The following is a 14,919-nucleotide window of genomic DNA, read 5'->3' as shown; positions in this document are numbered from 1 at the left end:
GGAAGCAAGGGATGGGCCTGCCCAGAGCCTGAAATCTGAGAATTGGTCCCAAAACTGGACCAAATCGGTCCCCAAATCCTTGGAGGGGGTTTGGAAGCAACAATTCCTCCTAAAAACGAGCTCGACATGGAACAAGAGTTTCCCAAAAGCATCCAGAGACCACCCATTTATTGAAGGTCAGAAAAGTCAAGTCTAAAAAAGAAAGGAAATAGGGCTTTTTTCCCAAATATTCAACCCAAACCCTGGCAGGTCCCCTGGCCCTGGGCTGAGGTTTCAGGAGGAGCTGTTCCAGCTCAGCTGGGAACAGCCATGTGCCAATTGATTCCCTGAAGAGCTGCCCCGGGCATGGTGCCTACAGGACCAGCCTGGCACTTTCTCATCCCAGATCCCACTGGGAACTCTGCCCCCAGGGTTTCCAGAGGAAATCCAGGGATCTGCAGGAAGGGAGCAAGGCATGGAGACAGGATCTCGAACCAGAACAGGTGCAGGGGCAAGGAAACACAACCCATGGGAGGGAAAACAGCTCCCGTCACCTGGGATTCCCTCAGCCCCCCACATCCCTCCATCCCCCAAAAAACTCAACACCAATGCCTCAAATGGAACCTCCCCAAAAGTCCCCCTGGGCTCTGCCACAGCCCCTCGAAATTAAAAGGAACCAAACCACTGAGATATAAGTTAATGCTTAAATTATTTGTAAAACATCTTAAATTTTCTGTGACATATTTTAAATATCCCCCATGTTCCCCAGATGGGGGGGTCAAAGCCCAACACTAACTGGGAGCCTATGGGGGAAAGGGAGGAATAGAGAAAGGGTTCCTTATCCTTTCACAGCTTTTAACAACTAAATATCAATAATAAAAGTTATATTATAATAAAATAAGTTCTTCGTGAGGCAGTGGAGATCAAAAAGCCCTTAGAAAAGCCCCGCGGGTTTGGGCTCGGGCTCTGGACTCAGTAGTAAAAAGGGGGAGGGGTTATTTGGGGAGGGGAGGCAGCGGAGGGGGCGGTTCCGAGGGCAGAGGGGGCGGTCGGGGCTTGTCCGTGTTGCTGGCAGCTCTGGAGCCGCTGGAAGCCCGGGGGTTCAGGAGCTCGTACGAGTGGAATTCGAAGGCTGGGGGCTGGGTGGGCTGCATGCCCTGAGCGCTCAGCAGCGAGTGCAGCATGTTCACCGTGTCCTGATAGTCACTGGCCTGGCTGACGTTGTGCCCGTTGGCCCCCGAAGGCCCCTTGTCCGATTTGTGAGCGCCCCGAGCTTTGCCGGGCTGCGCTAAATCCGAGCTGTGCCCGGGCAGATGGGCAGCCCCGGGAAGGTGAGCGTACGGGAACGGCACTCCGGGCCCTTTGGAGACTTTGCCCACCTTGGGCTGGTGCTCGTGGGCCATGGCCGGGGGCTCCTCGGGCATGGGTCTTTTGCGGGTGGGGGCGAGAGGCCCGTAGCCCTTGTGGGGGGTGGCGGCAGCGCCGGCTTGGGTGCCGTGTTTGGAGTCCCCCGGGCGTTTGGCCGCGGTGCTGGGGCCGGCGCCGAGCTGGGCGTGCAAGTGTTTGTGCGAGTGGTGGTTGTGGTGGTGGTGGTGGTGGTTGGATGAGTGGCCCTTGTGCTTCTCTTTGTACTCCCTGCTCTTCCCGCTGCTGCTCTCATCTGCAGAGCTGTGTCTGTCTCCGGGAGCCGGCACCTTGAGCCGCATCTTGATATCCTCCTGCTTGGAGGGGATCGGCCTCTCCCCGCCTCCTGCCACCGCCGGGATCCTCATCTTGAGAGCTTTGTCACCCTTGTCGGTGCCGGGTGGGTTCTCCTGCCCCGTGCTGGGGATTTTCAGGACGATTGGGGAGGGGTTGCTGTCCTGCTGCCCTTCCCTCTCCCTCTGCTGCTGCACCAGGAGGTTTTGAGCGGCGTAGGCGTATTGGGAGCGCACGTTCGCCTCCATGTTCTCCAGCTGCCGCTTCTGCGCCGCCAATTCCTCGGCGTGCTTGGCCCGGTATTCCTTGAGGGACACCTTGGCTGAGGGTGCGTTCTTGGTGCTCTGCTTGGGGTAGGCAGCACCATCCTGCTGCTGGTGCTCAGTGCCTGCTGTGCCCTCGTTAGTCCTGTGGATGTCCAGCTTGGCCGGGGGGTGCCAATGATCCGCCTGCGAGGGATCAGCAGCGCTCGGCTCCCCGGGGGAATCGGCCGAGGCCGGGAGCGCCGGCCCCGCTCCGGCCGTGGAGGAGGTGGACATGCTCATGAGCCCGGCGATGTTCATGTCCGAGCTGTTGTTCCTGGAGATCATGTTGAGGATTGTCTGCTCTGACAGGTTCTCGTCGTCGCCGTGGTCGTCGGTTTTGGATTTCCTGGCTGCTTGAGAGGCCTGGAATTAAACAAATCAGTGGGTGTTTACTTGGGGTGTTGCTGGAGTTGGTGTAATCCAAGCAGCTCACCAGGACAGTGCAAGGTCTTCTTTACAGACAGATCCACTTTGTTCCCATCCCTCCTTGTGGAAAAATTCCCAACCCCTGGAAGCAGGGCTGCTAATGCAGCTGGAAAACCAAAGTTCTGTACAAGTTAATTCAATGCAGATGAATTCAAGCACCACGAGCATCACCCACAGCATCCAAATTCCACACACAATTTCTGTACAAGTTAGTTCAAAACAGGTGAATTCAAGCACCACAAGCATCACCCACAGCATCCAAATTCCACACACAATTTCTGTACAAGTTAGTTCAAAACAGGTGAATTCAAGCACACGAGCATCACCCACAGCATCCAAATTCCACACACAATTTCTGTACAATTTCTGTACAAGTTAATTCACAAGAGATGGACTCAAGCACACGAGCATCACCCACAGCATCCAAATTCCACACACAATTTCTGTACAATTTCTGTACAAGTTAATTTACAAGAGATGGACTCGAGCACCACGAGCATCACCCACAGCATCCAAATTCCACACACAATTTCTGTACAAGTTAATTCACAAGAGGTGAATTCAAGCACCACGAGCATCACCCACAGCATCCAAATTCCACACACAATTTCTGTACAAGTTAGTTCAAAAGAGATGGACTCAAGCACACGAGCATCACCCACAGTATCCAAATTCCACACACAATTTCTGTACAAGTTAGTTCAAAACAGGTGAATTCAAGCACCACAAGCATCACCCACAGCATCCAAATTCCACACACAATTTCTGTACAAGTTAGTTCAAAACAGGTGAATTCAAGCACCACAAGCATCACCCACAGCATCCAAATTCCACACACAATTTCTGTACAAGTTAGTTCAAAACAGGTGAATTCAAGCACACGAGCATCACCCACAGCATCCAAATTCCACACACAATTTCTGTACAATTTCTGTACAAGTTAATTCACAAGAGATGGACTCAAGCACACGAGCATCACCCACAGCATCCAAATTCCACACACAATTTCTGTACAATTTCTGTACAAGTTAATTTACAAGAGATGGACTCGAGCACCACGAGCATCACCCACAGCATCCAAATTCCACACACAATTTCTGTACAAGTTAATTCACAAGAGGTGAATTCAAGCACCACGAGCATCACCCACAGCATCCAAATTCCACACACAATTTCTGTACAAGTTAGTTCAAAAGAGATGGACTCAAGCACACGAGCATCACCCACAGTATCCAAATTCCACACACAATTTCTGTACAAGTTAATTCACAACAGATGGACTCAAGCACACGAGCATCACCCACAGTATCCAAATTCCACACACAACTCTCTCCCTTGCTGTCCTGCACGGTGATGAATCCCAGCCTGTGGCCAAGGTTCTTACCCGCCAGTTCCGGATCCGTTTCAGCCGGCTGGGAGTTTTCTCAAGGATTTGCAGGAATTCATGAGTCAGTTCTGCAGAGGAGACACAAACCCAAGCAGGAGGGTCAGAACAGCCCCAGTCCAGCAGGACAACCCCCTCATCTGCCAGATGGAGCTACTGGTGGGATGGAGCTGTGACAGGAGGGACATTCTGACAATCTGACCCATTCAAACTCATTTCTCTGTGCTGCTGCTGCCCTGGAAAACCTCAACAAGCCCTGAACTCCTGGAGCCCGTGAGGTGATGTTGGAACCATCAGACCCTCCAAGGACCAACGATGCCAAAATCATTTTTTAAGAGCCTTTTGCAGGGGAAAAAAAAAAAACAAAAAACCAAAAAAAAACAACAAAAACACCTCTCTCCCAAACTTACCATCTAAGAGCTCCAGAGTTACAGTGCCATCAACGTACTCCCACCAGTGCTTCCCGTCCGTGGAGACTGGGATCTCCCAGTTGGACCACTTACAGGCCAGGTGGATACAGACGCAGGCCACAACGGGAGGGGTGTACTGCAGGCTGAAGGTGGTCAGGTGCAGGCTGACATCACCGGGAGAGAAAACAAAAATCCATCAACTCCCACGTCTGAGCTGCAGATCCACGCGGGATATTGGGGGGATGTGGCCCTCAGGAGCACCCCAGAAGGAGCCTCAGGCACCACAGGCAGCTCCATCCTGCTCCAGCACAGATTGTTCGGCCTTGATTTGTTACAGGGAGGTTGGGTTCTCTTTCTCTCCATCAGTTTTTTGTAGAGGTGATTTGGAAGCTTTTCTAAAAGGGGAAAAGCACTGGGGATCTGCCCAGCCCCACCTGTGCTCTGCAGAGAAACTCATCCTTGTTTGACTACAGGAAATTTGGGATCTCCTCCACCAATTTCCCTGTTTATCCCTCTCTTGATGCAGGAAATTTGGGATTCCCCTCCAAGCGGGGGGAAAAAGTCATTGGGCACCAGCCCCACCTCTGCTCATGAAGAAAAATTTCTCCATTTTTTAGCTCATCCCCATTTTGCTACAGGAAATTTGGGATCTCCTCCACCAATTTCCCTGTTTATCTCTCTTTTCATGCAGGAAATTTGGGATTCCCATCCAAGAGGGAAAAGTCACTGAGGACCAGCCCCACCTCTGCTCATGAAGAAAAATTTGTCTGGTTTTTTGCTCATCCCTGTTTTGTTACAGGGAGTTTGGGTTCTCCTTCTCTCCATCAGTTTTTTGTAGAGGTGATTTGGGAGCTTTTCTGAGAGGGGAAAAGCACTGGGGATCTGCCCAGACCCACCTGTGCTCTGAGGAGAAACTCATCCTGGTTTGACTACAGGAAATTTGGGATCTCCTCCAAAAGAAAGAAAATCAGTGCTGAGGTCACTCAACCAACCTCTGCTCTGAGGAGAAACTCAGCCTTGTTTTGCCACAGGAAATTTGGGATCTCCTCCACCAATTTCCCTGTTTATCCCTCTTTTGATGCAGGAAATTTGGGATCTCCTCCAAGGGGGGAAAAAAAATCACTGGGCACCAGCCCCACCTCTGCTCATGAAGAAAAATTTGTTTGGTTTTTTGCTCATCCCCATTTTGCTACAGGGAGTTTGGGTTCTCCTCCATCAAATTCCCTGTTTATCCCTCTTTTCATGCAGGAAATTTAGGATCTCCTCCAAGGGGGGAAAAAAATCACTGGGCACCAGCCCCACCTCTGCTCATGAAAGAAAAATTTCTCCATTTTTTAGCTCATCCCCATTTTGATGCAGGAAAGTTGGGATCTCCTCCATCAATTTCCCTGTTTATCCCTCTTTTGATGCAGGAAATCTGGGATTCCCCTCCAAGGGGGAAAAGTCACTGGGCACCAGCTCCACCTCTGCTCGTGAAGAAAAATTTGTCTGGTTTTTTGCTCATCCCCATTTTGCTACAGGGAGTTTGGGTTCTCTTTCTCTCCATCAGTTTTTTGTAGAGGTGATTTGGGAGCTTTTCTGAGAGAGGAAAAGCACTGGGGATCTGCCAGCCCCACCTGTGATCTGAGGAGAAACTCAGCCTTGTTTTGCCACAGGAAATTTGGGATCTCCTCCACCAATTTCCCTGTTTATCCCTCTCTTGATGCAGGAAATTTGGGATCTCCTCTCCACCAGTTTTCCCTTTTTCTCCCTCTTTTCATGCAGGAAATTTGGGATTCCCATCCAAGGGGGAAAAGTCACTGGGCCCCACCTCTGCTCATGAAGAAAAATTTGTCCATTTTTTAGCTCATCCCCATTTTGTTACAGGAAATTTGGGATCTCCTCCATCAATTTCCCTGTTTATCCCTCTCTTGATGCAGGAAATTTGGGATTCCCATCCAAGGGGGAAAAGTCACTGGGCACCAGCCCCACCTCTACTCATGAAGAAAAATTTCCCCATTTTTTAGCTCATCCCCATTTTGCTACAGGAAAGTTGGGATTTCCTCCATGTCTGTTCATTCTTGCTTTGCTACAGAAAAATTTGGGATCTCCTCCACCGGTTTCCTTGTTCATCCCTGTTTTGATAGAGAAAATTTGGGATCTCCAAGGACAAAAGTCACTCTTGGGGTCACCTGCCAGCCCCACCTCTGTTCTGGGGACAAAACTTCCAAGCACAACTCCCAGATGGCATCCAAGATGCCCTTTTCAGCTTTAGGAAGGGTCTGGTTCTTCCCAAAGGATTTTTAGGAATGCACTTTATGCTCAAAAGAACCTGAGCCAGTTGATCCATAAAATATTTTCATCAATAAATTGATTTTCCACGTGGCCATGAGTGCTGTGAGTGTGTGGGCAGCACCAGGACCAGGAGAACTGAGGGATTATGAGGATCCTGCAGGGACACCAGAGCTTAAGGAAACACAGAAACCAAGTTTTGAGTGTGGGATTTGCCCACTCCTGAATGGGGATTCTGCCACTGAGCCCCCACATGGCACCATCTCCTCAGCACCTTTTTCATCAGTGAAAAGTGGGGAGGTTGAAGTTTGGCATCTACAACCAAAAAAATCCTCAAGTTTCGTGGCTACTGGGTTTATGCAGAGAAATTCAGAACCTTGGGAGAGCAAATTCAAGGACAACAAAAAGCCTCAACCCTGCCAGAATGAAACCAAAGGGAACACAAGGATTAATTAAATTAAAGTTCATGCCAGAACTGGCTCTCTCAGGCAAAACCAAAGCTCTTCTTCACACTTTCTGCCTGGATTTCCCTCAATTACAGCCTTAACTCCTAATCCCATGGCTTTGAAATTCTGGCTGTGGGGATAAACCAGGTTTTAGGGTTGTGTTTACCCAAATTTCAGCACCAGCACCCTCCCGAGGCCCAAAATCCACAGGGTGCCCTTTGGAGCACCAAAAAAAACCTTCAACAAACACTGAAGGTGAGCAGGAAACACCTCCCAGGTGGAAAAAGGGAAATCACGTGCCCAGACATTCCCAGACACAGCTTGGAGGCATCTCCAGCCCTGCAGCTTCACCTGTGTTGGCACCTAAACCACTTTTCCCTGAGGAATTTCCTAAAAATTCAGCGTTTTTCACGTCTGTTTGTCTGTTCCAAATATGAACTCTGTCATTTGTCTGAAGTTGATAATCCAGGAAATTAAATTTAGAAATAATCCCAATAAAAGTGCTGACATCAGGCTGGCAGTGAAAATTTAGGGACAAAAGAAAGTAGAGGAAGAATCTGGGGCTGATTTTCATTTCCAGGGAAAATTTAGGGACAAAACAAGCAGAACTAAGAACTTAGGGCTGATTTTCCTTTCCAGGGAAAATTTAGGGACAAAACAACCCAAATGAAGAACCTGGGACTGATTTTTCTTTCCAGGGAAAACAACCCATACAAAAAAAAACTTGGGGTTGATTTTTTCTTCATTTATGCCCCAAACCACCTATTTTTTGTGAGGAACTTTGAATATTCATGGACAATTTCCACAGCACCTTGTTGAAAACTCTTCAACACCCAGGAATAAGCAAGAAAAAAATTTTATATATTCATTTCCCCTCCACCTTTCTGGTTTGTTTGGGGTTTTTTTTTTTCCAAACTTTCACAACTAAATTCCTATTAAATAAGCAGTGAAGCTCCTGAGTATCCCATCTGCCTTATTTTCCAGATTATTTTACCCAGCAGCTGGCAGGAAAAAAAGGCTGGAACCCTTTCTTAAGGCTCTTCCTGTGGGGATTCCCAGCTGCTCCCAGGCTGAGCGATGCCTCTGGAGCCACAAGCAGAAGATAAATGATCAAGCAATTATAAAATTATAAAATAATAACCTGTTTGTAGCCATGAAATAGGAAGTTTGTGCCAAGTCCTTGCTGGCTGCAAGAAAAAAAGAAAAAAAAAAAAGAACAATCAGGGTGTTATTTGCATATTTTTCATGGTTTTTTTAGTGCAAGAAGAACCATGGGCCACCCACAGATTGACCACAGGATTTGGGGAATTGCTGCTCACTGAGAGCTTTGTGTGGTTCAGAAGGGCCTAAAAACCATCTAAAAATGCCTGAACCATCTGAAAATGCCTTTGTTTTGAGAATCAGAGGGATGGATCAGCTCTCCCTGTGAGGAAAAGCTGGGAGAATTGGGAATTTTCAGCCTGGAGAAGGCTCTGGGGTGACCCTGTTGTGCCTTTCAGGTTCCAAAAGAGCTGAAGTGGGACTCTGGGGTGGCAGGAATGGTTTTTCACTTGGAAAAGGTGAGACTAAAATGGGATATTGGGAAAAAATCCCTTCCTGTGAGGGATCCCTTTGAGAATCAGAGCTCTCCCTGGGAGAATTGGGAATTTTCAGCCTGGAGAAGGCTCTGGGATGACCCTGTGGTGCCTTTCAGGTTCCAAGAGAGCTGAAGTGGGACTCTGGGGTGGCAGGAATGGTTTTTCACTTGGAAAAGGGAGAATAAAATGGGATATTGGGAAGAAATCCCTTCCTGTGAGGGATCCCTTTGAGAATCAGAGGGATGGATCAGCTCTCCCTGGGAGAATTGGGAATTTTCAGCCTGGAGAAGGCTCTGGGGTGACCCTGTGGTGCCTTTCAGGTTCCAAGAGAGCTGAAGTGGCACTCTGGGGTGGCAGGAATGGTTTTTCACTTGGAAAAGTGAGACTAAAATGGGATATTGGGAAGAAATCCCTCCCTGTGAGGCTGGGGAGGCCCTGATTGTCCAGAGAAGCTGTGGCTGCCCCATCCTTAGAAGTGTCCAAGGCCAGCTTGGAACAACTTGGACAAGTGGAAATTGTCCTTGCCCTCCCAACCCAACCCATCCCAGGCTTCTGGGAAGCTCTGGATCAATCCCAGCTGGATATTTCCCCATATTTTCCTCCCAATCCCCTCTCACCTCGGACAAGCTGGGTGCACTTCACCACATGGGTGTGAGGATGGTCAATGGTGATCTCAAACCCTGAAAGGACACAGACAAAAACCCATCAGAACCAGCAGCACAGCCCTGGATTTGTGTTTTCCTGCACCCCTTCCCTCCTACAGCCCTGCAGGAATAGAGGAGCCCATTTTTTCCTGTATCCAGAAGCCTCAAGTTTGTCCAGCTACAAACTCAGAAGGTCCCTGCTGCTGCCAGACCTCCCAGCTTCTGAAAGGCCTCACTGGAAACAAAACAACTATTAAAGGTTTTAAAAATAGCAAGACAAAAGCCTCTTGAAGCAGCTGGGAGGAAGGCAAAGACAATGGCATCTGCTCCAAGGGATTTCTCTCACCCAAAAAGCTGAGAGGAAGCAGATTGTTTTCCCTTTGAATGGGCCTAAAGCATTGAGGACAACTGAGTTTAATCCTGGCTCCTGCTTCCTCCTCACTTTGGGAATTCTGTTTGAAAGGGGGGGAAAAAAAAAAATAAAGAATTCCAATTGGTCCATGTGCACAGCAGATCTGCAGAACGTTCTGGGAGAATTGGGGGGTTTAAAAAGGCCCCTGGAGAACTGAGAGGCTGCAGAATTGGGCTGGGTTCAGCCACAGGCTTGTGGCTCACAGCACCTCTGCCCCCACTGAAGGAGGGACACGGAGTCTGCTCTGAATCCAGTCAGGAATAACAAATCCTGCTCTTTTGGAGGGAAAGTCTACCTAAAAACTGCCTCTGAAACAGAACATTTGTTAGTGAACACAACTTTGAACAGTACATTTGATAAAGAAACAGGGCACCAACTCCACCAGCCACAGCCCTACGTGGAGACTCCCAAAAACACCCAGAAACTCCTCCTGGTTTGTTGAGCTCTGGGGATTTCCCCCTATTTCATTATTTGATCAAAATATTCACTTCTAACCCATTTTTTAAGACATCTCTCAGTACAAACTGCTTCCTGCAACAGAACTGGAGTATTATGGCCTGGAATTGGATCTTTAAGGTCCCCTCAAACCATTCCATCATTCTAGAATTTTTTTAAGACATTTCTCAGTACAAACTGCTTCCTGCAACAGAACTGGGGTATTATGGCCTGGAATTGGATCTTTAAGGTCCCCTCAAACCATTCCATCATTCTAGAATTTTTTTAAGACATTTCTCAGTACAAACTGCTTCCTGCAACAGAACTGGAGTATTATGGCCTGGAATTGGATCTTTAAGGTCCCCTCAAACCCAAACCATTCCATCATTCTATAATTTTTTTAAGACATCTCTCAGTACAAACTGCTTCCTGCAACAGAACTGGAGTATTATGGCCTGGAATTGCATCTTTAAGGTCCCCTCAAACCCAAACCAATCCATCATTCTACATTTTTTTTAAGACATTTCTCAGTACAAACTGCTTCCTGCAACAGAACTGGAGTATTATGGCCTGGAATTTGATCTTTAAGGTCCCCTCAAACCCAAACGATTCCATCATTCTATAATTTTTTTTTAAGACATCTCTCAGTACAAACTGCTTCCTGCAACAGAACTGGAGTATTATGGCCTGGAATTGGATCTTTAAGGTCCCCTCAAACCCAAACCATTCCATCATTCTATAATTGAGCTGGAAAGCACAACCCAGGACAAAAAAAAAATCGATGTTTCAAACAGCACAAAATCCTGATTTTTTTTTAGGGGAAAAAAAAAAAAACAACCACCAGTGACAAACCACACTTAAATCTCTCAGCAATGAGCCTGGCACAGGTTACAGCTGAAAAATGGATGTTAAAAACAGGGTTTGTTGTGTGCACTCTGTGGAATTCTCCTGGCTCTGGGGTTCGTCCGGCCGCTCCGAGGAACTTACCCAGGGTCTGTAGGATTATGCTCTCTAGAATGACCAGGTCTTGGGCTTGTTGCAGGTAAGCCTGGGGTTGAGAGGACAGGCAGGTTACTCATGGAGAGGCACTCTGATCAAGCCTGCACATTCCTAACACCCTTCTCTCCAAGGCAAAAATGGGAATTTCCCTGCACGGGGGAAATGGCAGAGATTCCCTGCAAGCGTTCGAGGCCAGGCTGGATGGAGCTCAGAGCAAGATGGAAAATGTCCCTGCTGGTGGCAGGTGGGTGGAATGGGATGGGATTTAAGGTCCTTGCAACCCAAAACTTCTGGAGATTCTAAGAAAGAGGGATCAGAGTGTTTGGGGGGCTCTGGGTGCTGGTCCCCCACAGGAGCAGTGCAGGAATCACCTGCTTTTCCTGCTTGTTTTTAAATTTTCTGGAAATTTCCCTGGAAAAAGCTGCCCCTTCCAGCAGGACTCACTGCTCAGCTCCAGCTAAAAGGGGCTGTCTGGAGAGATGAGGGATCAGCAGCGTTTTTAACCCACTGAGACAGGAGCTGGCACAAACTTCTCCCCCAGTGGAGCTCCTCTGCAGCACTCCAGGGACACTGGCACACAGCACACCTGGATCCAGGTGTGCAGCAGAGCAGAAAAAAAGCTTTGCACAGATGGGGGAAGCCCAAATCTCTCTGCAGCAGGAGAGGTTGGATGGAGAAGCTGCCCCTGAGCACCTCAGGAGGGTGGAGGAGCAGCAGGAGGCACAAGATTCCAATGGATTCCCACTCCTCCAGCTGTCCCAGCACATCCCAAGCCTTCCTCCCCACACTCACCTCACTCTTGGTGTCCAGCAGAGGCTCCTGGGGGTGCAGACAGGCATGTGCCACCTTGATGACGTGCTCCAGCTTCCGAGGCTGCTCCTCCACCTTGGCTGCCAGGAAAAGAGCTGCTGGCACCACTGACTGTGGAGGAAAATGCTCTGTTTGCTTAAAAAGCCACTAACAATTCAAAATTCAAAGAAATCAACCAGGTGGAATCTCAATATTCCTGCAGGGAATGAAGGTTGTTCACACCTGGCCACCACCAGGAGGGACAAAAGGGTCCCTCTGCCTTCCCAAAACTCCTCCCAAGGTGGGTTGCCCTCCCCAGGAGTGGATTTGGGGGTTCCCAGAGTGCCCCAAATTCCCCCAAATCCCTGCACTCACATTCCTGTGGAACTGGGTGAAGGACTGCACCATGTAGAAGCGATGCATGTACACGATGGCTGTGTTGATGGTGAGCTGGGAGCTGGGAATGGGGTTAAGGAAAAACACAGAGACCCCCAGAACCCTCAAACAGGCCCAGGGGAGCCCCTGGAACAAACCCCACACACCAACAGCACCAGGATGGGACAGGCTCCCCTCACTCCCAGGGCACATCCCTGCATCCCAACACAGCTCTCCTGAACCCCAAAACAGGCTCAGTGCTCCCCATAACCAAGCTGAGCCTTCTTAACACCCCCAGGAGAGCTCTCCCTGCTCCCAAAACGGGGTCTCCTGGATCCCAAACAGGCTCAGCTCTCCCTGCTCCCAAAATCCCTTTTAAGACTTGCTTTGTCCTAAAATAAGCTCAGCTTTCCCAGGCCCTCGTGGGCTGATTTTTCACAACACCTCAGTACAGCTTTTCCTACTCCTCTAACCGGATTTCCTCAATCCCAAAATGGGCTCAGCACTCCCCATAACCAAGCTGGGCCTTTCCAAAACCCCAGGAGAGCTCTCCCTGCTCCCAAAACGGGGTCTCCTTGATCCCAAACAGGCTCAGCTCTCCCTGCTCCCCAGACAGTCCTTTCTCAAAAGCTGGCACAGCTCTCCTTGCTCCCAAAATCTTTTATGGGATCTCCTTGGTCCTCAAATAAGCTCAGCTTTCCCAGGCCCTCGTGGGCTGAGCTTTCACAACATCCCAGTACAATTTTTCCCATTCCTCTAACCGGATTTCCTCAATCCCAAAACGGGCTCAGCACTCCCCACAACCAAGTTTCCAAAACTGCAGGAGAGCTCTCCCTGCTCCCAAAATCCTTTTTAGGATTTGCTTTGTCCTAAAATAAGTTCAGCTTTCCCAGGCACTCGTGGGCTGAGCTTTCACAACACCTCAGGACAGCTTTTCCCATTCCTCCAACCGGATTTCCTCAATCCCAAAACGGGCTCGGCTCTCCCCACTCCCAGGCCGGGCCTTCCCGAGTCACCAGCACAGCTTTCCCTGCTCCTGAAACGGGATTTCCGCGACCTCCATAGGGGCCCGGCTGTCCCTGCTCCCGCCCTGGCCGTGTCCTCCCTTCCCCGCTCCCGAAATCTCCTCGATCCCAAACCGGGCCCGGCACACCCGGGCCGTGCCCGCCGCTCCCTTCCAAGCCTGCCCAAACCTTTCCAACACGCCAGCACAGCTTTCCCTGCGCCCCAAACGCGATCTCCCGAGCTAAAACCGGGAAAAGCGGCTTTGCCCGCCCCGAGAGCCGCCCGGGCCTTTCCGACACCGCAGCACCGAGCCGGGGCCGGGTTCTCCTCGATCCCCACAACACTCAGCTTTCCCCACATACTCTCCCGGCTCTCCCCGTACCGACTCCCGGCTCTCCCCTCACTCCCTCCCGGTTCTCCCCTCGTCCCGGTTCTCCCCGCCCCGAGAGCCGCCGGGGCCTTCCTGACACCCCAGCACCGAGCCGGGGCCGGGCTCTCCTCGATCCCCACAACACTCAGCTCTCCCCGCACGCCCTCCCCGCTCTCCCGGTACCGACTCCCGGCTCTCTCCTCACTCCCTCCCGGCTCTCCCCCGTCCCGGCTCTCCCCGCCCCGCCCCGCTCCCACCCGCGGCCTAGCGCGGCCTAGCGCGGCCGGATACACGTTGAGGCGCTGCCCCATGTCCTGCAGCAGGTTAGCCGCCTGCTGCCGGTACGAGAGCTCCTTATCGGGGTCCAAGCCGGCGCGGCGGGATGGGCTCCGCTCCAGCTGCTCGCGGCTGAAGTACCAGCGCCGCCCGGGCCCGGCGCCGCCGCCGCCCGCCGAGGCCTCCATGGCGGCTCTGCGCCCGCGCGGGGGACGCGGCGTGCGCACGCAGCGCGGCGGCGTGATGACGTCAAGCGTCGGGTGGGCGGCCGCGGGGGGGAGCCGTTGGTGGCGCGAGCGTTCCAAAGCAGGGAGGGACGTCAAGGGGCGGGGAGTACGAGAGACCACGCCCCTTTAGAGACAGGCCACGCCCCGCACGCTGAGGGGCCGCCCGCGCTTCCCCTCACGCCGTGAGGGGCTCCGGTTTCGGGGGGTGGGGGAGGTGTTCCTGCAACACTCCCGCACCTCGGAACGGTCCACCGTGGCCCCACCACCGGTTTCTCAGCTCCCCCTTCTACGCACTGACACCAGAGGGATCTGGTGTGGCACTCCAGCCCGAGACCCCCGCCTCACCGGGAGCTCAATGTACCCCTCCGGTATGTTTCCCCCGTACTCCGGGAGCAGCAGGATCCCCCCACCCCTCCAAGATCCGGTTTTACCGGGGTCCCGCAGCCTCAAGACGTATCCTGTGCCCCCACAACCGACTTTTCACCCCCTTTCTCTTACCGGGGCGCCCGCGCTTCCCCTCACGCCGTGAGGGGCTCCGGTTTCGGAGGGTCCCGCAACACTCCCCGCACCTCGGGGCGGTCCCCGTGGCCCCACCGGCGGCTTCTCAGCTCCCCCTTCTACGCACTGACACCCGAGGACCCCCGGGATACCGGTGTGGCACTCCAACCCGAGACCCCCGCCTCACCGGGAGCTCAGAGTACCCCTCCGGTATGTTTCCCCCTATCCCGGGAGCAGCGGGATCCCCCCACCCCTCCAAGATCCGGTTTTACCGGGGTCCCGCAGCCTCCAGACGTTGCCTGTACCGCTCCAACCGACTTTTCACCCCGTTTCCCTTACCGGGACACCTCCCGCTCCGACTGTATCTCCCTCCGGGACCCCTCCTCACCGGCT

The 14,919-nt window shown here is 51.6% G+C and overlaps 1 protein-coding gene across 1 annotated transcript; it reads right to left on the bottom strand.

Moving 5' to 3' along the window:
* Positions 1–669: 669 nt before the first annotated feature.
* CCNT1 (cyclin T1) lies at positions 670–14,040 on the bottom strand. Its single transcript, XM_054649321.2, has 9 exons — positions 13,817–14,040; positions 12,151–12,232; positions 11,779–11,907; positions 10,975–11,035; positions 9,114–9,176; positions 8,061–8,106; positions 4,203–4,366; positions 3,793–3,863; positions 670–2,345 (listed from the first exon to the last, which is right to left on the bottom strand). The coding sequence occupies exons 1-9, from the start codon at positions 13,987–13,989 to the stop codon at positions 975–977; spliced, it is 2,160 nt and encodes a 719-aa protein (XP_054505296.2). The 5' UTR covers positions 13,990–14,040; the 3' UTR covers positions 670–974.
* Between the last annotated feature and the right edge of the window lie 879 nt (positions 14,041–14,919).

Source organism: Agelaius phoeniceus, chromosome 35 (assembly GCF_051311805.1).
Source record: "Agelaius phoeniceus isolate bAgePho1 chromosome 35, bAgePho1.hap1, whole genome shotgun sequence".
Taxonomy (NCBI): domain Eukaryota; kingdom Metazoa; phylum Chordata; class Aves; order Passeriformes; family Icteridae; genus Agelaius; species Agelaius phoeniceus.
Note: the sequence above shows the minus strand (reverse complement) of the source record. Positions and strands in the feature narration are given on the sequence as shown.